Source organism: Pithys albifrons, chromosome 2, assembly GCF_047495875.1.
Source record: "Pithys albifrons albifrons isolate INPA30051 chromosome 2, PitAlb_v1, whole genome shotgun sequence".
Lineage (NCBI taxonomy): Eukaryota > Metazoa > Chordata > Aves > Passeriformes > Thamnophilidae > Pithys > Pithys albifrons.
In genome coordinates this window covers 86,508,610-86,531,960 of record NC_092459.1, presented here as the reverse complement: position 1 = coordinate 86,531,960, position 23,351 = coordinate 86,508,610, and the positions used below count along the sequence as shown (strand labels likewise).

Here is a 23,351-nt window from a genome sequence, read left to right as displayed (position 1 = left end):
TCTGTTTGGATGCCCTTAGACAGCACCACATGCCTTTATCTTGATGGGGGTCAATGTTCCCTTCCCCATATTCTTTTTTCTCTATCCCTACCAACTGCTTCGGAGATTTTTGCAGACATACAGGTATAGTTAGGGATTGCCTATTTTTATGCTGCCTTCCTTCAACTCTGCTGCCTACCAGGCCTCTCCTACATTGTTTTCACCTTTGTGAGTTTGACCTGAGTTACCAGGACTTCCCATGAAAGGAAGAAGGCGAACAGCAATGTGGGCAATTTGAATTGCTCCCATCCTCTCACTGATGCCTCAGCTTCCCAGGACTTCTGAAACAGAATAATGAACAGAGCACTGCTGAGGTGCTATGCAATAGGAGGAAACCCTCCAGCACCTGTCTTGCTTTGCCACCTCAGTCATGGGTTATCTTGCAATTGTCTGTAACCATCCACACATACATCTCTATAAAGCCACTGAGAGCCAAGAGCATTGTGCTCACCATGAGACCAGGACCAGTGTAAGTTAGAACCTGCAGGGAGCTTTTATGCTTACAGCAATGACAACAGTCTTGCTGTTGTCTGAAGCACTAGACCAGGTGGATTTTTTCAGGTGTTCTAACTCAGGCATTTTTGAGCCAATTTGCCTCCCTAGAGTCGTATCTCAAAGTGACCTGGATTTGCTTGCTACTTCTACTCTGGTTTTGGCATGTGGAAGGCACCATTGGAGGCAACAAACAGTGAATTCCAAGTTCCTCCAAACCCCCTCCAAATACCTCTCCTGATGATGGTCTAGGAGGATGCAAAGCAGTTAAAAGCCACTAACAGCTTTCAAGCCCTTCACTTCCCAGACAGCTGTGAGCGTTAGCACTCAACCTTTGCTGTCTTCTTTCCCAGCACAACACGTGATGGAGGAGGGACCACAAAGGAGCACATGACAGGCAAAAGGGTTGTGGAGGTAGACTATGCCAGGAACCCTTTATCTTCTTGCACAATTCCTTTAAGCACAGAATGAAGAGGCACATGCATAGAAACAGCATGGTCATGGGCTTTCTTTAATTTCAGGACGCCAAGTACAAAAGCAACTAGTGTCCATAGGAAAAAAAATCCTAAGAATCCATACTCCTTCAACGACGTGTAGCCAACTCTCTCACTTATTCAATCTTTTTTTTTTCCATAGATAAAACCCAACCTAACCTCACAAGCTGTTGCTGCAGGGTTTGGAACAGGACAATAGATAATAAGAATATGATCCTTTTCAATGTTTTTTGGGTGTATAACTGTCCTCATTTGTTATCCACAAGGCTCTATTCACCCAGGAGGGAAAAAAAAGCCATCAACCTTCCCTCTGCTTTTCCTCTGCCAAAGTTAATGTGCTGACTTTGTTTCTATAAAGGGAAGAGGTAGGTGGGAACAGTTCTTCAGGCATGTTGATTAACAAAACGTGAGTGCTATACACTATGTATGGAAGCAAGCCCAATGTGGATTTGGGAGCTGCCCAGTCACACACAAGGCCCTTCATTGCACAACCTGGCACACACACATAGAGCTGTGCAACCCAGCTGGGAGACAGGGGAGGCTAACAGCTCCTTGAATTCTTCCCTGTAATCTACCCATCACATTCAGGCAGTAGCACTGGAGAAGGTATGCACTCCATGCCTGCATGACACCAGATTGACAGAAACTCATTTGGGAAACAAGTCTCAGAGCAATGTGCAGGCATCATCCATATTACTATACACAAATAAAATTTAACTACTTCTTAATGACACAAAAGTAAGACTTGACAGTGATGTTTTACATAACAAAATAACAGATTGTTGCATATTCACTGACTCTGTTACCATGGTGCTCAGCTATCCTTGGCCATACTGTCTAGAACAGTAATGTGCTCTGGGTATCGTGATGGTGAAACCCAGTCCTGGACTGACATTGCACAAGTTGGGGTTTTTTGTAGAGCTGTGTGCTGAACTGCTTAGATCACTGATGTGAATGTCAGTGTGAAGGACTGTCATAAAACGTTTGGCACTACAAACCATGGCCATGGTGGAGCAGAAAGAGGCCAGGGTATTTCTTTTTAAAGTATTTTGAAGGAAAATGTGTTTCATCATCCAGTGACTGCTATGGATGGCTGAGGAACAATGCAGTCAAGGAAATACATGCAGAAAAAATGTTGAAATACATCAGCTTCTTCCTGGTGAAGATATTTCTCTCAAGCACTGCAGGTACTTCAGTGAAAAACTGATGATCCAAATGCATATTTTTCCTGAACATATTACAGCCATTCCACACAGGTATTGTACTCATCACTAGTTATTCATTTAAGCAACATGACTAACATCTGTCATGTGGTGTTTGTTCACTCATTATCTGTCTATGGGTGAAGAATTCTGCTGTAGTGGTATGCAGGTTGTCTTGGTAAAGGTTTTTATTATTTTTGTATCACTATTTACTATGTGTTACTCTACATTCAGGGCATAAAATGTGCTTTATGTAAATACTTAAGCCAAAAGGTATGAACAATCCCATGGAGAATTTTTTAACTTTATACAAATGTCTCATATAAAATTCTGCATCATCTGCAGACCAGCCTTATGCTCTCTGTGTGCAGTAGACTGCACCAAAGTCAAACTGTTTAAGGTAGTCATGATAGTACACTCCTCAACTTAGACCTTCCATGGCTGGATGTGTAACACTTGAAAGCAATGTTGAGGTGTTCAAATTTCAACAGATAAAGAAAAGTAGAAGATGCAGAGTTGACAGGCATTGAGAACAGAGTCATCAACAAGCCAAAAAAAAAAGACTTCTAAGTGAAAAATGGCAGAGGCTTCAAGAGAGGCTCGTAGTTCATACTCAATACAACATGTAGTCTTTGCCACTACATATCAGGTTTCCTTTGCCCAAATAATGTCTTTCATTTGCTCCATCTAAAACATTTTCTGACATTTATTCATTCATTTCAAGCTGTTCTAGGAAACATCTGTACAGCAAATGTGTCTTAGACATACAGCTTGGATGAAAGAGACTTCCTTTTGGACTGGACAGCCTGAAGTAATGACCTATGCAAATAATACAAATGATTGATACTTATGGTATTGATCACCACAGTGCTATCTGCTGTTTCTCTCTTGATTTTTAATGAGATTTAAAAGCCTGTAAGTGAATAACCCTAGTCTTTTCATTAATTTAGCCTAGCATGAAAAGCTGTGGGGCCTATGTGGCAGGTGCTGTGGGTTAACAATAGGGGTACTGTTTAATCCAAGGGAAACAAAGAGGAGAAAAGGGCCATGAATAAAAGGATATGGGATCTTTTATGAGGTCAGGAGATGCATTTTAGATCAGGAGGTCCAAAAAGAGGCTAGCTATGGAAAACATTCCTTCTTACCACACTCACTTGGCCAGCAGCATGAAATTATGCCTTGTAATTTGTTTTGCAAGACAATGGAATCAAAGTGAAATAACGAAATGCTAGAAATTTACTGATACCCAGTGGATCACCTCTACTTCTAGGTGTAGTTGATTACAGTTCCTTGGGGGATAAACTATTTTTCTGGATGTTGCTTCTTACCAGGCTCACCTCTTTGAAACTCAGAGAAACACAGGGAGACAGTCTAACAAGTGCAATAGCATTTCAACACAGGGGAAAATGGTATGTGATTTACAGGTTTGTTTTTCAACACTGCCTCGGTTAACTGAGAGCACTAATTATGCAATCAGTGATTGGGAGTTTAGAGTAGAAAGTAGAAACATTGAATCAAAATTGCAAACAAACTTTCTATAGAATGCCTGAAAGTGTTTTTGTTGTCTGTGCTCTGTAACTGCAGTGGGTTCAGGGTCATTCGTGTCATTCCTTGTGCCTTCAAGATACTGTTTCAATGTATCAATGGGCCTTTACAGGCTTAAAGACAGATGGAGAAGAGTACAGTTTCAAAATTTAATCAAATACCTTCCAGTTACGGAGCACAGATGTTCAGGGTCAGGAACACACAAGTGTAGTATTGCTGTAATGTGTCAGGCTACTGATGCTGCTGTTGGAATAATCTAACCATTTGCAGGTGACTCAGAAGAAGGTGCAAGAGCACTGAAAGGAAAATTTTATCATAGTTTGCCTATTGAAAGGGTTCTTCAGTACTTTCAGTCACTTGCCATAAGTATTTGTATACCTTACAATTTTGAACTTTACTTTTAAATCAGTAAGTGAGGCAATGATGGATGCTTATATTACTGATTTATGTGGCCAATAGCTTCTCAAATTTCACAAAGGTTTTGGGCCAAGCAATAACACCAGCAAACATTTTTATGTGGTAATTGTGCATCATGAAATTCTTCTTTTTAATTAGAAGTTCTGCCTTATAACTTCATGAAGCATCCCCCATTTTTGCCTTAATAAAAAAAGATTAGTGTAGTTTCCTCATGACACTAATTATTTTTAAAATGTTTATTATGGTGCTTTCTTCTTGCTGTTTCCTTTAGCATATATAAATGACCTTTTTTTAACTACTGCTGTTTGGCAATCCTTTTCTTTTTAATAACTGGACAAACCCATGCAAAGGCTGATCACTTAATGTGCTTGTGGATTTTGTGGTTTCTTCAGTCCTGCTTTTAGGCCACCTGGAACCTCTTGCAGATGTGTTTAACTGAGCACTATACACAATAGTAAGAACTGCTTAAAGGCCATGTAGTTTCCTGTGGAAATCTCACATGAGCATTCATTGGGCATTATTCAAAATTTTAGACAGCTGTCTCTATATACCTTCTAGCCAAGGCATGTTCCTCTGCCTTGTATGTGCTCTCCTTTACATTTTCTCATACTCTGTTGAATATTTTCTACTTGTTTCTTTTCTCTTTCCTCTTCTCCTCCATTTCAACAATGTTTGCGTGAGAAATTTCAGCTGGCCTTTCGGTTGATGTACTCCAACTCATGTACCTGTACATCCCTAACTCCTTAGTGTTGATGCAATTGATATGAAGACTCTGTTTCTTGAGTGTTTACTTCCTGTTGCGGGGGCCTGTAAAAGGAAGAAAACAATTTACCCCCACAAAACCAGTGTTTGTAAGATGAACCGTGTCCACTCCAGAAGCACTTTGCCAGGGTGCATAGCACATTGCTATACCCTCTCCCTGACCCATTTAATCCCATTTCCAGCCTCAATAACTTAAAACAGGTAGGTTTCCTTCCTTCTGCCTGGAAGCGTCAACAAAGCGGCAGAGGCTTGTGCACAGCTCTAAGTGGCTCCCGGGAAAGGCTTCACAAACAGGGCGAGCTTGAAGAGAGCTTCCTCCTGCAAGGGGTTTTGAGCATCCTCATGGAAAATCACTAGCCGGTATCTCTCGCGCGCTCCCAAACACACGGAGAGCGCGCACAGGAACAGTTATTGAAGGAAGGTACAAAATACATGAGGGAAGTGAAACGCAATTTCTGCTCTGAAGGATCTATAATGCACACGTGTGGACGTCTCAGAGAAGGGGTGAAACCTGCCGACAGAGCCCTTCTTCTCTCCTTGGAACTTCTGCTCACCTTTTCCCCGTGCTTCCATGCACCCAGGAAAGCCACAGCCCTAATTTCTCAGCCTGACGGCGTCGAAAAATTCCGCTGAATCTGCCAGCACGAGGGAAAAAACGTAAAACTGAGCGGCGTTAGCTCTTCTTCCCCTGACTCAAGGGAAAACACGGAGGGGGACGCAGGGCTCCGGGCGCACGGACCAGCCCCGCTCCCCTCTCGGCCCCCACACCGGCGGCCGTGCGGGCAAGGCGGGCAGAGGGGCGGCCCCGCTCCCCTTCCCTTTCCCCGGCCCCTGGAGGGCGGGCGATGCCGGACCCCACCGCCGCCCTCGCGCTCCGCGGGGACCGCCCGAACCTCGCCGTGGCCGCGGGCTGTGTCCGGGAGCGCCCCGCCGGCCTCTCCCCCGGCGGCGGCCCCGCCTGCGCGGGCGGGAGGGCAGAGGAAGCGGGAGAGCACCAGATTCAAGTCGCTACTGAGGAGGGAGGGGAGAGAACTGGGGGAAGGAGACAGCCGGGGGGAGTGGAGCGGAGAGGAGGAGGGAGGAAAGGAGGGAGGAGAAGAGAGTGGGAGGGGAGTGTGGAAGACTAAGGGAACGCGGCAGGAGCCGGGAGAGGAGGCACGGCGGACGGCGGGGGTAGGCAGAGCTGTCAGGGGAAGGACAGGGCGGCTTCGGGCACCCACGGCCGCAGCGGGGGCAGCCGCCCCGGCCCGCCCGCCGCGCTCCGCCCGCCCCGCTCCGTCCCTCCCGCCGGCACCATGGTGGACAGGGGCCCCTTACTGACCTCGGCCATCATCTTCTACCTGTCCATCGGGGCGGCGATCTTCGAGGTGCTGGAGGAGCCCCACTGGCGCTCGGCTACCGACGACTACAAGCGGCAGAAGACGGAGCTGCTCAAGCAGTTCCCTTGCCTGGGCCAAGAGGGGCTGGACAAGATCCTGCAGGTACAGCGGGTCCCTCCGGGGCTGGGGCCGAGGGTATTGGGCGGCAGCAGCAGGTGCTGCCGGGCGCCCCGGAGCGGAAAATCCCGCGCCTGTAGGCGGGCAGGGGAGCGAGCCGGCTTCGGGCAGAGCCTGACCGTGCGTGTGCCTTCACAAAGCCCGGTGCCGTAAAACTGTCCCTCGAGCGGGAGCGTAGGAAAATCTCTTAATCGTTCCAAACTACTTAATGATAGAGGCGCTAAATGGGTCCGCGGTTCCTTCTCTTTCCCCCCAAGTCCTGAAGGAGCTGCGGCTGATTTCGGAGCTGGCCGGTGCGGGGGTGCCGGCCCGGAGCGCTCCCGCCAGCGCGCCCGCTCAGCCCGCGCCCGTGAATGCGGCTCTTGTTTTAGCGCCCAGAGTGGTTCTTTCTGCCTCAATGGATAGTTTGTTAGGAGGAAGGGAAGGTGAAGCCAAGTGTCTCGATCCTCTTGTGTTTGGTCTGATCTCCTTCCCCTTCTCTTTTTTTTTTTTTCCTGTACTAAATGCTGAAGAGGTGCCCGAGGGTCCCGGAGGTCAGTCGGGGTAACTGGGGAAAGGGTTTACGGCTCGCACGGAGGGATGCTCGCAACTCTTGCGCTGTTTTACGTTAAGGAGACTAACTTATTTCCGAGCGGTAAGGAGTTGGTAATCGTCCTGTCTTGCTTACCTGGCAGAATGCCTCGTACTGTGTAAGCTTAGAAGAGTATAGGCTCCTGACCCTAAAAGTTTGTGGTTTAAGCTCTCTTTCTTCCGTTGGTGGCTGCCTTCTGCCTGCTGCAGATAGCAGAGTTTTCTGGTGGTAGTGTCCTTACTGTTACCATCTTAGAATCCTGTTAAGTGTGTATTTGTGGTATAAAGTGGAACAGGTGGGTGGAGGCTTGAAGCTGTAAAGGGAAAATGAAAGACATGAGTTTTGAGTATGCTTTTGCTGTTCTGGAATCTTAGTGAAATTGTACTCTAAGTTATCTCCCAAACTTGTTTTAATGTCCTCAAGAGAAAGATCTTACTTGTATTGGCATGTACATGAAGGCTGGCATGCTTAACTTGCTGCAGACATAATGCAGAATCTGCTTCAATGTAGGATGAAATTGCTGTTGGTATAAGGGAATCATTAGGGTTTTTTTCTCCCCGTGATCCCTGTCACAATTAATCCTGAAGTGGCAGAAAGGTTTTTCTTAAAATACAGGATGACAATGAAAATTGTGGAGGGCCTTCTCTCTTCAGTGCATGTTAGCTCCTGGTGATAGTATCATATTCATGTGATTTGAGTTTTGCCTCTGTACTACTTCCAATCATATCCTACTTTCCATGTCCAGTCTTGCTGCTTTGATGATCTCTCATAGATACTCTGTTGTTGTCCTAAACTCAGTTTAGCTAAAATGCAAGTCTTATTTTGCCTTTATTTCACTCTTACTGGTAACCAAAAACTTTGCCACCTGCTTTCTTTCAGACTTGAAGGTTTTCTTGCGTTCTTATTCAACTTCTATGTGAGAAGTGATGTGAAGGAGGGGAGTGGCATTTCTGCCAGGACAACTGCAGGGTGGAATCTAACCTAGTTGAAGCTAACTGTGATGGGGATTCTGTCCTGAGTAACCTGTAAAGGACATCAGAAATAATCTTTGTAATTGTCCTTTCTCAGCTACTGTCAGTGCTGCTTCTGTTGGGTTCTACTGAATCTTTAAAACGTGACTCACATGTGTTCTCTTTCACAGATGCTGATCATCTTCTTCTCAGATTAAACCTTCAAATTTATTCTCTTGTAATAAATCCAGAATGTTGTTCATTTTAAAAATGGGCATTTAATGCCCCCCACCCCCATGGCAAATTCTGTCTTATTCCTCTGAGCTTCTTTCTCCAGCCTCTTCCATGGACACCCTGAACTTGTTCTTGGAATTTTGCATGGTTTAATGAAGTAATTTCTCTGCTGTTGCCTCTTTCTTTTATAAGTGGCTTCATCTTGGAGGCTTTTCTTTCACTCTGCTTTTTGGTCTCCATATACACTCATATGAGTCTACAGAGCCACATTGTGCTTTGCTGTTACTTCACTGATGTTCTTTTTAATATCCCCATTTAAAACACACTGGATAAATTCCTTCAATAAATATCACCAACTTTTTTAGAATTCTTAATCGTTGTTAGTAAAATGCAAAGATGCCAAAAAATGTTCAAATTGAACTAACAATACTAATTTTGTTTCCAGAAGCAGCCTGAAAGGTGACAAGGACTGACTTATTCAGAGACCAGTCTCTCTGCTGCCCTTGTTTCCCACCCAGGTTAGCTCGTGTGTTCATTTGAGCCTAATATTAGCTGTAAGTGCAATGGCAACTGTGTGGAGTGATTACAAAGCTAGATCTGTAGTGTTGATCCTACACACATAAAAAGACAAGTAGATTGTCAGCACAGATTCTCAATGCACATATAGACTAGTATCTGTATACCAACATTTCAAATGATTACTGAGTGGGCTGTATTCAGTCAAATTCCTTCTAAAGTTTATATTCTGTAATAAACATTTCACAATGTATTACAGCACAAATAAACCACAAAAAAATGTTTACTGAAATGTGTTTAACATACTTTCAGAAATCTACAAGCTGAATATTGTAGGATATGCTAAAAAGAAAGCATTTTCCCCCAAACCTGAGAAAAGTGTAAAAATAAACTTTTTTAAAACCAGCTTTTAGAAGTCTCTTATGGGAAGAATCCATTTGCTTTTGATTGTTGTGAGTACCATACTACTTATAGTAGTAGTATATATAACTATAGGTATATATAGTAGTAGTATATAGAACTATATACTTATAGTAGTAGTATATATAACTATAGGAGGTAAAGAAAGTACTTAAACATTCTTAGAGTAATGCTGTGTAGACCCTGATTTTAAAGGTGACTCACTCTGGGCAGTGTATAGGCTGGTTGCTGCCTGCCCATGTTCTTCCCGGTAAAGCTGATTGTTCAAATGAAAATGTGGCTGAGATTCTTCACATGGCAACTTGTTTAAGCCTCCAAAGACCCTCGACAATGGTGTATTGGAGGAACTGTGTAATCTGTTCTTACTGTGTACAATTATTTGGAAAAGAAATGTCTCATAACTCTGAAATATCTGCAAAAATTACCATTTTTAATATTGACGTTACAACACCGTTTTTATTGACATTGTAGAATCTTAAAAGTAGTGTAACATCTTTGTTGATAAAAGTCTATGGCTTGTTGCCACTTGTTTCAGTGTTCCTAAATCCTGGGACTCTTTAGGAAGTGGGGGACAGAGCAGAGATTCACAGGGATAACACCTTTGCCTACCCTGCTATAGGAATGACTTTTGAAGACTTTTGAAGCAAATATAAGGTGATTCAGTCATTTCCCTCCTCTCCAGTTCCTTACTTTTACTGTTTATTGCTCCATCCTGATTGTGAAACATCAGCTTAATGATAAAGGAGCTATTCATGCAAGGAGGTGCCCTCTCGACCCTGGTGTCAGTATTCACATGAGCAAAGGTTTGCCAACCCTGAGCCACGTCTTATTTACCAGCAAATCTTTTACTGACCTACTATGGTCATCAAAAAATTAAATGCTTCCCATTGATAAACATCAAGGCTGGTGAAAAAAAAAGGGAAGAATTTGAAGATGAGTGAAAATAGTTACTTTCGAAGTGGCAATAAAATGAAAAGAGAAACTGGTGGCTCTGTTTACGTGAAGCAAACAAACAGAGTGAAGACAAAGAGTTGAGGTCTATTTGAAAAGCATACAGGACTCTAAACAGGCCTGAGAGATAACTTTAGAAACCGAAAGGTTTAGACCTAAAGCCAGTGGTGTGAACAAACCTTTGGAAGACTTTTAAGCATAGCTGCTGCTGGGATATACATGGCACATGGTTTATGGTAAAGCAAATAACAGTTAAGTGGTAGTTTCTCCCCTCTGTTTTAAGGTGACTTCTCCATTCACAAGTATTTAGAGGATTTTGGGTTGTATTTGAGAGTGCTGAAGTTTGCTTCTGGATTTGTATATTTCTGGAATTTATTACGTCTGTTTTGTTATGAAAATCTAAAAGTTATCTCTGATTTTGAGCATTGTTTCCCACCATGCTTTACTATCCGGCTGCTACCTCAAAGTTTAAATCTATCTGCAATACTCTTGAGAGAGCCTGCAAAATATAATTTCCTAAAAACTTCAACTAGGTTTAAAATGCTCTTTGTTAGTTCAACATTTAATAAAGATGATGGCTTTTGCTTATACTTTACAGAGTGATTTTGTTTTTCAATGTAAGTTTTACAGGGACATATTTTTCATAATCTCTCCCTTCCTCTGTATTCTTCAGGAGATGCATAGGTGAGATTCTAGACTTACTTGAGCTTGTTTGTTTGATGTTTAACTTCCTGATCCCTTCCATCGAAGGTATTTGGGGTGGGGGAGACAAACAGGGAACTGAATTCATCAACTGGAATGCCAGTTGGCTTGTCCCTTTCAAGACTAAGCCTTTTTCATAGGCTGAACAAAGTTAAGCTGAGCAGCTGTCAGGCAAGTATAAATGACTGCCACTGAAACATCTTTAACTGCAAAGTTGTTAACAACTGCATCTAATAGCTCTCATATAAAAACTTGACAGTGTAAATTAAGGGTTAGCCTGAGAAATAGATATTGCTAGATTTTTTAAATTTATATCTTTAATTATGCATCCTCTAAGTCAGCAGGGATGAACTGAGGTGAAAATGTTGGACCACTGTCAACAGTTCACAAAGATGCCTCACAGTATGAGATGAATATTGCCACTGCAGCATTAGGAGAAAAGAACTGAGGACAGGCAGCACAGAATCTCAGAATGAAGTCTGAGATCAAGTCCAAACTTTGACCAAACACCACCATGCCAACTAGACCATGGTACTAAATGCCATATTCAGTCATTTCTTGAACACCTCCAGGGATGGTTACTCCACAACCTCCCTGGGCTGTCCATTCCAATGTTTAACAACCCTTTCTGTGAAGAAATTCCTTCTAATGTCCAAGTGCATTACCCCACAGCTTTTCTCTGTGTGTTTCTACACATAAAATGAAATGTAAGTGGGCATGCTTTTCTGTTGTGTTTTTTTTTTTTTTTTGTCTTTTCCCTGTTTAACCATTAAATTGTTTGAACTTTCTTGGAACATAGTTAAACAAAGCTGATAGTGCATGCACTGCAACTCTCTCTGCTGATGGGGCAATAGTAATCGATCAGCAGTTCTAATTTTCCTGCTATGGGCTTTTTCTTTTTCCTGTTCTGGACTTAATCCTTGAGCACTTCTACTATGTTGTCCTTCTTTTACCTTAGAACTGAATGTTTGTGTTACCTTATATGTTACCTTCTGCTATTAGGTATGTTTTTTGGCAAGCTCTGCTCTAGAGACCATGGCATGCAAGCAGATTTGTAAGTTATCAACAACTTGTTGTCCTAAAAGATCTTGGAAACCCTTCTTTGATTTGTGCTGTTTATACGGTTACTGCAAGATACCTTCTGTAGCCAGTGAAGACACAGTGTAATGACGACTTTGTACAGATTTCCTTTTTTAAAACAAATAGCTGGTTTTGCTATTAATAGTAATTAAACATAATGAAGTGTTTTGCTTTTCTCTGAATGCTGTTGACCTTCAAAACAATCATATTCCTTCCTTCCTCTGCAAGTAGATGTCGACATAGCAACATACAACCAGAAGCAAGCTGAGTACAGGTGGCAGTCGATAATCTGATCAGCTGGGGAGCAAAGGAGAATGCTTTTGCACTTTGCTGCTATAGACCTGCTGATCACAGTGCCTGTCATTTGCAGGAGTTTTATTTTGTCCTGGCTCCTGTATGACCTATGAACATGTAGTTAAATTTCTTCATGAGGTATGTCTGTAGGTTTTGTTTAGTCCAAAATGAATTCACATCATAAACTAAGTCTGCTTCGTAACGTGTAACAGAGTATGGTAACAGAACAGCTGGAAGAGTTGCATTTTTCAGTTAAATTAAAAGCCCATTGTGGTCACACCTGAAGCACCTATGACGCTACAGACATCCTGAGGGGAGCCACACTTGGAGGCAGATTAAGTCTTTAAAATACAGCAAGACGCACACTGAATTTTCATTAGTTATATCTGCTGAAGGGATGGCTTAAGTGTGAAGGCATAACTTTATCATCCTTTATTTAATGTCTTCATTCTGATTAAGGCCCCTCATCAGCGTTGCTGGTTCTAGCATTACTAAACAATAGAGAACTTCAGCCTGGCTATTTGTTTTCTGTGTACGCCTATGTTATTTTATCATGCCTTTATATTAGGGTACATAGATTTTGCTGTGTTAGTTATGTATTTACCAACATTTGAATTGCAGGCAGCAGAGATCCCTCCGAGGCATGCCGTGCTGTAGTAGCTCTACTCAATCAGTGGAGAAGTTTTTTTCTCCTTGCATTGTATTATGTGAATCTGAGTGGATCAAAGGCACTCTTAGGTGAAAAATAGCTTCTGAAATGTTTTAAAATCAAACCTCGTACACTGTTTTCTTAAGAGAAGGAAATGTGAATGGTAAAAAGGGGGTAGGAAACTACTAGGTTGTGTAGTGTCTAGTCTCTATTGAATCTGAAATCAATTTCCTTTTCTAGCCATATGTCCATCTCTAGTGTTTCTTATGATGAGTCTATTTTTTTAACCCCTGTTGTGGGGTCAATAATCCTACAGACTGGCTGATCTGTAGCAATATTTCTGCCTTAATGAAAAGGTAGACACAGATTGTGATTGAGCAAACTGGTAAATACTAAATTGACTTTGTTCTGTGCCAGCATCTTGCAAATATTGTGTAAGCAGGTTCCAGCTGCTGAGAACAAAACCCAGACCCATGTGTGTGTTTGAGATTGCAACAGGTGCAAAAATGTCCCAGTTGCACCCATCACAGGTCCCTAAACTCTGGTCCTTCTTAGCAACAAAGATGACAGTTAACATTCATTTGGACTGCAAAGTAAGTCATAAGATTGTCAAATACTGGCAGTAAGTGAGTGATAGCTAATGGACTTGAAGGTAATTCTGTAAAGAGTTCTGAAGGTTCTGAGGTGAAAAGCATAGTCGGATATGATACAGTATTTTTGGTACCTTGACTAACATATCACATTAATCAGTGATGACTTCTCTGTGTGACCTCCAAATGCTCATATTGCTGCTCTTCTTTGCTACTCCCAACCTACTCAAAAGGAGTAAAAAGGAAAGTTGCTCAGGAATCATGTGTGGTCCCCTGCTAGAGAAACAGCAGCTCAAGTATTTTAGTTCTGACCTATGAGGGAAGTGAGATTGATAAGTCTCCTCCAGGAACCAAAGAAACAGGAGAGGTGTTTGGAGCCAATCCACTGTATAAAAAGGAGTCTAATCAAGCTCACTGGTCATATCGACTTGTCCCATGGCTTCTCTTGCATTAGTCTGGCTGGAATCCTCAACCTACCACATGCTCAGCTGTTACAGTTACTGTTAACCAGCTTCAGACTGTAATGCAAATATGTTTAAATCAAGGTAGATAGTTGATCTGTGATAACTTGCCAGTTAAGTTAAAATTTCAACCTTCTGGCCTAAGTGGTGTGTACGTGACTGGAGAATGACAGAGAGCAGTTCCTTAATCAACTCTTGCCTTGTCAGCACAAGGGTTTTTGAAGGGGAGTGGAGGTTATTCTTCACTCTTTTTTATTTACATTGTGCACTCTGAAAGCTTTTCACCTGTGTCACTACCAATTTGCCCTGTTAAAATAATACTTGCAAGTTTCCAGCGTGAGGGTTTTTTTTCTTACACTTTTTGGGGTGGAAGGCAAGAAAAGGGAAAGGAAGGCTTTGAAATTGATTCTGTTGTAGCAGCAAAAACAATGGTCAACTTTATTGTGTCTCTACATTATTAGTTACAGTAATGGTAGATTCTCAGGTAGTGTCTGAACTGTATTGTAACTGTAGGATAACTGTGGTTTTTTGTGGTGTTCTACCAAGTCTGCCTGTCAGCTTGATTAATGAAATGAGAACAGATGTCTTTGTCTTACAGTTAAGGGAAGCAAAATAGTTTCCACTTTGAAAGTACCTGTGTTTTAATAACGCTTGTTCAGCTCTGCTAGCATTAAACAGTTAGTTACCTGGACAGACATCCCCACAGCTTGCTGCTTCTTTTTTCTACTAGAGAAACACTGCAATAAAGTAGTTTCACATTAAACATTCACTAGGTACTTTCAGCTGAATTCTGTGCATCTTAGGAAAACAGTCTCGCTTATTTTGATGTAAGTGCAGCTTTTCTGTGGTTTTGGCAACTCCTTTAGCATCTTGTATGCTTAGCAGCTTTTAAACTCGAGGGTTCTCTTCTTAAAAATGTGCAAGTGCTTTCTCTGTCTCAGCTTTTTACAAGGTAGTAGATGCCTACTGAACAGTCAGAGAAGTCAGTTGCAGGAAATCTGGGCCAGGAAGGAAAAGAGTATAACAAAAGGTACCAACTGTAGTGCTTCTGCCAGCTTATCCCTCTTCCCTTTAATGCAGTAGCAAGAGGATGACAAGGTGGTTTGACTTTCATACATCCTCGGGGATCGGACAATTGGGAAGTGACAAGGGCACAGAATCTATTAGTTGCCTACCGCATGTCAATGCTGCACATTACTTTTTGCCTTCAACTTGTCTCATGTCAGGTGTTCAGGGGAGACATGGGAAACTTTATGAATCTGGAAGAGTGCACAATCTTAAAGTGGAAAGATTTTTCAGTTGACTAAGCTTACTTTTTCACTTATATAAAACCTTTTGTACAGCGATATACACAATTACTTGTTTACTGTTGGGTTTTGACCAGGAACTAAATGTGGTACAAGACAGAAACGACTATTGAAGAATGATTGGAGCAGTATCTTCTCTGCTTTCTGTTGGTTATTGGTTGGAAGCTCTGGAAAGAAAGCCCCTTCTCTGTACTTAGTCATATAGTGCCCAAAGTATTAAAATAGCAGAAGATTGTGTTCCAGTGCACATGTTGTTTGTGTAATTTTTAATGTTATATTTTTCCTGCAGAAATGGGATTTGTATGTATACTGACACAAATGTGTTTAAGAAATACTCTAATTCATAGCCAGTTCTTAGCAGCAAACTAGTGCTGTTGCCAGTCTAATTCACTTACCCAGAAGAAGCAGCAAGATAGACTAGGCAAGCAATGCTACTACAGGTCTGAGAGTGTCTGGATCAGAGTGTTTCCTGGGGAGCTTATCTTAGCTACTAATTGCAGTTCTTTCTGCCCTGCCATAACTGTTTCTCTATATTTGAAAATATTTGCTCAGAGCAGCCTGCACTCTTTCCCCAGCCCTCTTCAAAGTTCAGTCTTGAGCTAATCTGTTTTTGAAGAGATATATAGCAAGTAACATAAAAACATTTTGTTTCAGGTTAAGCCCTGGCTAAAGCTAAATACATAGTAACAGAAATCTAAAGCAAATAGCGTTTCTGTGGCAGATTTTTCCCTCTTGTTACACCTCTTAACGTAAACCCATCACCTTGCTTTTCATATAAAGCATCTTGTACATGTTGACATTGGAAGCCTGCCTTGCCTTGCCTCCTCCTCCTGCTGCCTGATGGAACAGTACAGGGAGAGAGAGTAGTGTTATGTAAAGTTTTTGGTTGACCTTGGAAACCGTGTTGTTTACTTGGCTTAACAATGTGAGTTAATAAAGGTACTACCTTAAAGAGTTAATAGCCAACAGTGTGTCTTTTTCTTCATCCTGTTCTGTAGTTCAAAATTCCACTTCATTTAAAAAGTTGTTACAAGAAGTACTCTGCTCCAAGTCTGATCACTTTCAGTTTTTTGATCTGATGCTGTAGGGGCAAATAAGATTTTTATTGTAGTATGTTGATGTTGAAGCTCACTGGACTGTCAAATAAGCAACAGTTGCTTTACCAGTACTTGCCTTTTTTTTTTTCATCTTGAGATAGGTTGTTAAATAGGACGTGAGGAGTGTGATGCTACCAGCACACTTTCGCAGCAGCTTCTAGCTTATCTTCAGAGAAACAAGACCTTTAAAGTTGTATTGAAGTTCAGGGGTGAAATACAAAAGTGCTTGTGAAACCAAGAGTCTACAATATTTTCTAGTGTCTGAGAAACAATTTTTAGAGTGTTCTGAAACAATGACTTTCTGTAAATTTCTTAATCTGGAGCATATTTTAATGCATGGTTATAAATGGGAGAGAGTGTAGTATGTATCTTAATGCAATATTACTTTATGCTGCAATTCATTCACTGAATTGAACAGCTTCTTTGGGCCTCTGTAAGCAAAGTTATCAAGCTTGAATCACTTGTGTTTTGACTTGTCCTAATCAGCTATTATACACTGAAAGCACAATAGGAACAGGAGAAGCTTCATTTTAGACTCAGCTTCCTCTTCTACTTATCCTGTGAAGCATCAATGCTTTTCTGTCCAATCCCTCTCCATCTAGTAAATTCCTCTTTATAAACTGTTTTTATTGACAATAGGATGGCTTTGGTTTCATTTAAATCTACTTAAATCAATTACAACTAGACTAAAATATATTATTTTGGAAACTCAGTCTGCTGCATGGATTACCATCTGTTTATGTAATCAGTACCACCTCTGTTGCAAGAGTCTCATGCAAACATGTCTGGTTCTAACCCTGCCAAACATAGGTCACCAACTGGTGTGAGAGCTTGATTAAACTCTTGACTCTTCTGCTTCCACTTTCTTATCTCTAAAATGGGGAGAACAGCATTTTCCAAAGCGCTTTTAAAAGGGAGTTGGCTACATCAGTCACCGTGTATGTGTTCAGATAGGAAGGAAGCCTACCTAATCTGCTATTATAGATTATAGCAATGCCTTTATTTCAGCTGATGCAACATAAAAGTTGTTCAAATACTTCCCCCCCGCCATCCAAGGCAAAGTAGAAGCCCTCGAAATTAAGCTATGAAATAGTCTGATAGGTTTTATTTCTGAATGAGAATAATTAGAGGCTAATGAAAAGTTAGGACACTCAGCATCTGCAGAACAGCTGCAGTTCTCACGTGGCAGTAACCTTTAGTTAATTTGTCTTCAAAGCATGTCTATGTGGAACTTGGGAAAGTGAAAAGAAAACAGTTCTATTATTGTATTAATCACAAGAGCAAGGGAATGCTGGTAAAGGACTGAATATGCTTTTCATCAAAATAGTTTATTAACTACTTCACAAAACTGGAATCTAGTCCTGAAATTAATAGGGTAAAAAAATTGTATCAACTGTTAAATTGTGTAGTCATGATCTCTCAAAAAAGCCAGATGCCTCTTCAAAACAGTTGGTATTTACATCCATTACACATATATAGAAAGGAGAAATAAAGTTAAGCATCATTAGTTCATTTAAGCATAGGATTTGCAAGTACCATGAATAGGTAAGCTTCAGCATTCAATTTTGAAATGACAAAAAAATTCCAGTTAACTTACTTGCTGATATATGAGTTTCATTTATTACTTAACTCTGCAGACAGTCACAAAAAGGAAATAACCTTGTTGATCTCTTTCCATTAATATCCCTCACATTGTCCTATGAATTATGACTTATAGGAAAATTAACTGTCCATGCTATACATCATACACAAGCAAGTCTTAAACAGTGCATGCTGTAAAAATATTGATATGCCTCCAAGAGGTTAATTTCCCTACAGATTAGAACTTTTTTCCCAGAGGAAACAGTAACACCTATTTGTACTGCAGAATAGAAGTAGAGCTCTGATTTTTCAAATATTTTTCTTTTTATGCACTCTTACCACCTAAGTCTCACTCGGTTTTGTGTTGCATTCTAAAACAGAAGCTATTCCAAAACTTGGGGGGTTATTGCAGAATTAATTAATTCTCTCATCAAAATAGTTTACCTCTAGTCTTCTGTTTGACACATCTGGACTTGGAGGTCACTTATCAAGCATGCTGTTACCTAGTTGTTACGTCAAAGAGGGTAGCAGCAATACAGCAAGGATTGGTAATGAGGAAAAGCTTTAATCATTCAATTGGAATGGTTAAATTTACTAAAACCCCTCAAAATTCACCATGTAGCAGCTTACAACTAACTGCTCAGTTTCTGGTCAAACAGGGGCTTTAAGTTCTCCTCTTTCTCTTAAGGGCTTGATGCCATGCTTGATTTCGTGGTATAGAGAGAGCAACAAACATTTCCAAAGGCCTGACTACTTGCAGTTTTTCTATCTAGTCATATGAGCAATGCTGGCTTGTCCTCAGCTTACCTCAGTGAAGAGGAAGGGGCATGTGCTTAGGTCCACCCCTGTTTGGGCTGGCCATCCTTCTGTGACTTTATTCTTGAATTTACTGTGTGAATAATGAAGCCTCAGACTTGAGGCATTCCTTTGAGGAAAGGTAGTTTGGGAAAGCAACAGGGAGTTTCCATGAGGATGAGGAAAAAAGCAAAACACAGGACTTGTTGCAGACCATGAAATCAATAAGCATTATCCAAATCACGTCTGGGCAGAGTACAACAGGTTTCCACAAACACAAATGCATGCAATGTGAGGACTTTTAGAAAACACATATGTGTGTTTTGACTGAAAATGTCTTAAACTGTCTATTTTTAAAACACTATTTTGTAAAATAGAAGTCTATGATGGAAAGCTGTAAAGATAAATGTAACTCTTGCTTTGATTTTTACAAAACAGAAAAACAAGTCATAAAATGGTTTGGGTTGGAAGGGACGTTAAAGATTATCTAGTTCCAAACTCCCTGCCATGGGTAGGAACACCTTCCACTGCACCAGGTTTCTCAGATTAGTTTTCTGTTTCCATAGCTCTTGTGTTATGTCTGTAGCTGTAGACATAACACTAATCTGTAAACCTTCAGTAGAATAGCACTTTGTACAAGTAAGAAGTCCAAGTTATCATTACAGAATCACTAATCTTGACCTGTGCTTCTTTTAAATGTAGCTTTAAGATAAGGCTTCACAAAGTCAGTAAGGAAATGTGTAGAACCACTAGTATATGCTGTAATGGAAATTATATGTATCCTATGTTGCTCAAACCTTACTTAAAGACCTTTTTAAACTCTTGCTGGAAGTCTGTCAGGAAAAAATTATAAATCAAGCTGGTGCTGCAAAAGTGTTGGTGTTCTATTTATCAGTAGAGTTATTTCTTTCCAAAGAATTTGTTTTACTCTTTATGATTTATCTCTTGCATATTCTGCATCAAGTTCATCCTTGAGGAAGGCAGTTAAACGTCTCCCTGAAGCCCAATCCCATCAGATCTTGGAAGCTAAGCAGGGTCAGCCCCTGTTAGTACTTGGATGGCAGCCCTCCTGGGAATACCGGGGGCTGTATGTAGGTTCTAGTCCTGAGGACTTCACTGTCACTGTCCAAGCTCGCTGGGCCATGGCAGATGGACCTTAGAAGTTAAACGGTGGGGCCAGTTCTGCGCACGCTGAGCCTCATCTAAAAAATCCACTGCACAGGCTGAAAGGGCACACCCACGTGGGGAGATCCCTGCCCAAAGCTTCGTCACACATATATACCTCCTTGAGCAAGGGCTCCTGCACATCTTTGGATGGAGCTACAGGAAATGGTGAAAGTTTTTGTCCCTTTACCCTGCATCTATCTGTCTGAAGAACTCCTTCTCTCTTACTAAGAGGATTTTACTGTAGGACGAAAATACATTCCCCCAATGCATTATAATAGTAATAAGGATTTCAGATGAAAAATCTTACCTTTAACACCACATTGCAGAAATATTTACATTAGCTAAATCACTCTTAATCTGAATGTTGGTTTAGGCAGGGAGGCTCATATACACCACCGTGCTGAATGCTTTGATTAACAATTACTGCGTAGTTGAGAACATGTTTTAATTTGTTAAATTAAGCTTAATTTCACTCATACTCTTTTTTTAATGTTTTGTTTATTTTTATACCCAACTACGTTTTTGTGTAAATGGCTTTTGTTTGTGAACTCATGCTATGGTTTCTGATATAATTCAAAAGAAAGCAATGCTATCTCCCCTCACTCTTTATTTATTTTTGCAATACAAATTGCTTATCTTTCTTCTCTAAATAAAATTTATGACAAAACCTATGTTGCTTTCAAGGGCAATGAGGTCCAGTTTCAAGATACAGAAGTTCTGGAACTCTTCTCTTATTTCAGGCTAATTGAAGGATAGATTCTGTTCATAGCATAGACTGAAGTAGGAAATTAGAGAAACTAGATAGTTTTAAACTGTGCTTTGCTAGTCGACTCTCTCTTGTCAAAGGATATAGTTGAATTAAGTCAGATGGTTCTCTTCTTTGGGCCGGCATTTTGTTGTCGAATCAACAGCAAGAATTTCCTGGAACCCTTTCCTGGAACTACTGTTTTTCTAATAATTTTCAGGTATTGCAGAAGCTGGGAAGCTAGGAGTGTTAATTTGGTCTCCACTCATTTGTTTGTCCCACAGGAGATAATTTGTTAGTTGTGTCAATGGGATAATTTCCCAGGATATTTTCAATTAGCTTTAAAACTCTCAGCCTTTGTTCTCCATGCCAAGGGACACAAACAAAAAAAAAAAGTGCACTTACATCTTGAGAAGCATCGTGTCCTCAGGAAAGCTCTCTTGATTAGATTTATTACTCAGCTGTATCTTTCCATATAAAACTCAAACATACCAATACATTTTGTGAAGCTTGTGTTCACCTTGGAGGGACAGAAAGGTGGTGGATTGAGCAGGTAATCTTGCAGTACATTACTGCAATATTAAGATACTATTTCTTCCAGTAGAAGCAACCTGAAGGACTTGCTGTAGCTGGAGTAGAATTCATTGCAGTGATCAGCATTTACATCTATATGAACTACTGAAATGGTCAGCACATGCATGTCTGGTTTTAATTGGGAGGGGGTGGAGTGTGTGCAGGGGAAAGTAAGAGAGAAAAATACGCAAAATACTGAATGCTGGCACTGTACAGTGCCCAACATTTTTATCCTTAAGTCTTATGTAGTTGTTTCATCCTGCTCATGCTTTGTCTAATTTTGATCTTTCCAAGCAGGGAATAGCTGGCAGAATTATTTACTGTCTCTGTTTCTAAAAAATAATGTGGAATTAATTTGTCTGTAAACTCACCAATTGTTTCCACTGAACTGTGTCCTGAAGCCTCCACACTCATAAATATTAGCCACAATTAAATTTTTATGAGTCTTTCAGGTTCAAGCAAGTATAAATCTAAATTAATGGTTTATGGCATGGCCTTCAGATAACAAACTAAAACCAGGGTAGAGCACTGTTCCTTTTAATTTGCATATAAAAAACTTTCCCCCTTCTTGTCTCTATCTCATAAGACCTGTATCTGGATAATAAATTGAGATTATGCTAGAAGAATCTGATTTGTGCTGCCCAATATTGGTTAATCAATAGATTGCTTTTTTAGAGGATCACTTAGTTGGGTTAAATTGTAATCAAAAAACAAGAAAACAGATGAGCACTTGAAAGAAATAGCACGTGTTTCTATCTGTGACAAATGTGCATTCTCTGCCCTTATTCATTTTGCCAGCTAGGAAGCATATAGAGTAAGAGAACACAGAGGTAAGAAGAGATACTTGTGCCTGTAGTACTATCTCTAATGAGACTGCTTTTTGCATGTTCAATCAATTATTTCATCTCTTTACTGGGTTGTGAATGATAGCATTTATGGATTAATTAATCTCAATGCTTGCTCCCTGTTGCAAATTTATTTTAGTATTGTTCACACACACACACACACATTGCTCTTGCAAAAGGGTAAGACAAAACCCAGGAGAAAAAAAACCCTGGAAGCCCAGACTTAAATTTGTCACTCTGTTCCTTTTGAGACTCAGTCCACTGGAGAACATTTTACATTGTTTTAACATTCGTGATTGGTGGTGTGTTAAAATAGTGATGCCACAGCGAGAGTGGAAAAGTCCTATCATCAATACCTGGGAGAAGGTGGGAGATGACTCTTTTCCACTTGGCCTAATAGTTAGAAAGAAGATCTCTTCAAAGTCAGGACAGATTTTTAAGCCACTAGCCTCATAAAGATAGGGAGCTGTGACAGTATTTATTTACTATAGCATTACAGCCAAACACAAGTGCTTTTGAAAATGTTCACCCACACACATTTTTGGCAGGTCATGGAGTAGTACACTGTGGTGGGTTGATGCTGGCTGGATGCCAGACACCCACCAAAGCTCCTCTGTCACTCCCCTCTGCAACTGAGCAGGGGAGAGAAAAGATAGCAAAATGTTCCTGAGTTAAGGATCAAGAAGGATCACTCATCGATTACCATCCCGGGCAAAACAGATTCAAGTTGAGCACCCAAATGCATGTATGTATGTATGTATGGCCAAACTTCTTGAGCGAAGATTTGGGCAGGGCTCTCCCCACGTGGGTGTGCCCTTCCAGTCTGCACAGTGGATTTTTTAGGTGAGGCACAGCGTGCGCAGAACTGACCCCACCGTTTCAGTCCTGAGGTCCATCTGCCATGTCAGAGCGAGCTTGGACAGTGAAAGTGAAGTTCTCGAGACTGTCCACAGCAACCACTACTAACCAGGGCTGACCCTGCTGAGCATCTGAGATATGACAGGATCAAGTGGCAGGGAGGCATTGAACTGCCAGGGGACGGTCCCCACTGAGACTCGAACTCAGGACCTTGGGATTCAGAGTCTGGAGTGCTCTCCTTTACACCACGGGACCGTCCAAATAAACTTCAAATGAAGCTTCCTTAGAATTATACTCAATAGTGAATGTTTTCAAGTGTAAAGGTATGTCTGTAGGATTAAGATGTGAATGTGTTCTAGTCCCTCTTCAAATTCAGTCATGTTCTTTGAAGGATGTGCCCAGGTTTTCTTTAGAGCACAGTGATGCAGTTATTTAGACAAGAGTATTTTACATCTGAAGACTACTTCTCTGTATCTCTGTGTTTCTTGTCTTAACTGTGTTTGGTTCTGTGATCTTCA

At 41.0% G+C, this 23,351-nt stretch overlaps 1 protein-coding gene and 1 long non-coding RNA gene across 3 annotated transcripts in view; one reads left to right on the top strand and one right to left on the bottom strand.

Annotated features, from left to right (window-relative positions):
- Positions 1–4,161: 4,161 nt before the first annotated feature.
- LOC139682437 (uncharacterized) lies at positions 4,162–6,889 on the bottom strand. The gene is made up of 3 exons (XR_011699636.1): positions 6,273–6,889; positions 5,506–5,586; positions 4,162–4,996 (listed from the first exon to the last, which is right to left on the bottom strand). It is a non-coding gene; the product is annotated as an uncharacterized lncRNA (long non-coding RNA).
- Positions 6,074–23,351, top strand: part of KCNK5 (potassium two pore domain channel subfamily K member 5) — a 35,173-nt gene continuing 17,895 nt past the window's right edge. For both annotated transcript variants that reach the window (XM_071576759.1, XM_071576767.1), the window contains exon 1: positions 6,074–6,432. In XM_071576759.1, coding sequence (XP_071432860.1) covers positions 6,247–6,432 — 186 coding nt within the window. In that variant the 5' untranslated portion in view covers positions 6,074–6,246. The remainder of the gene's footprint in view (positions 6,433–23,351) is intronic.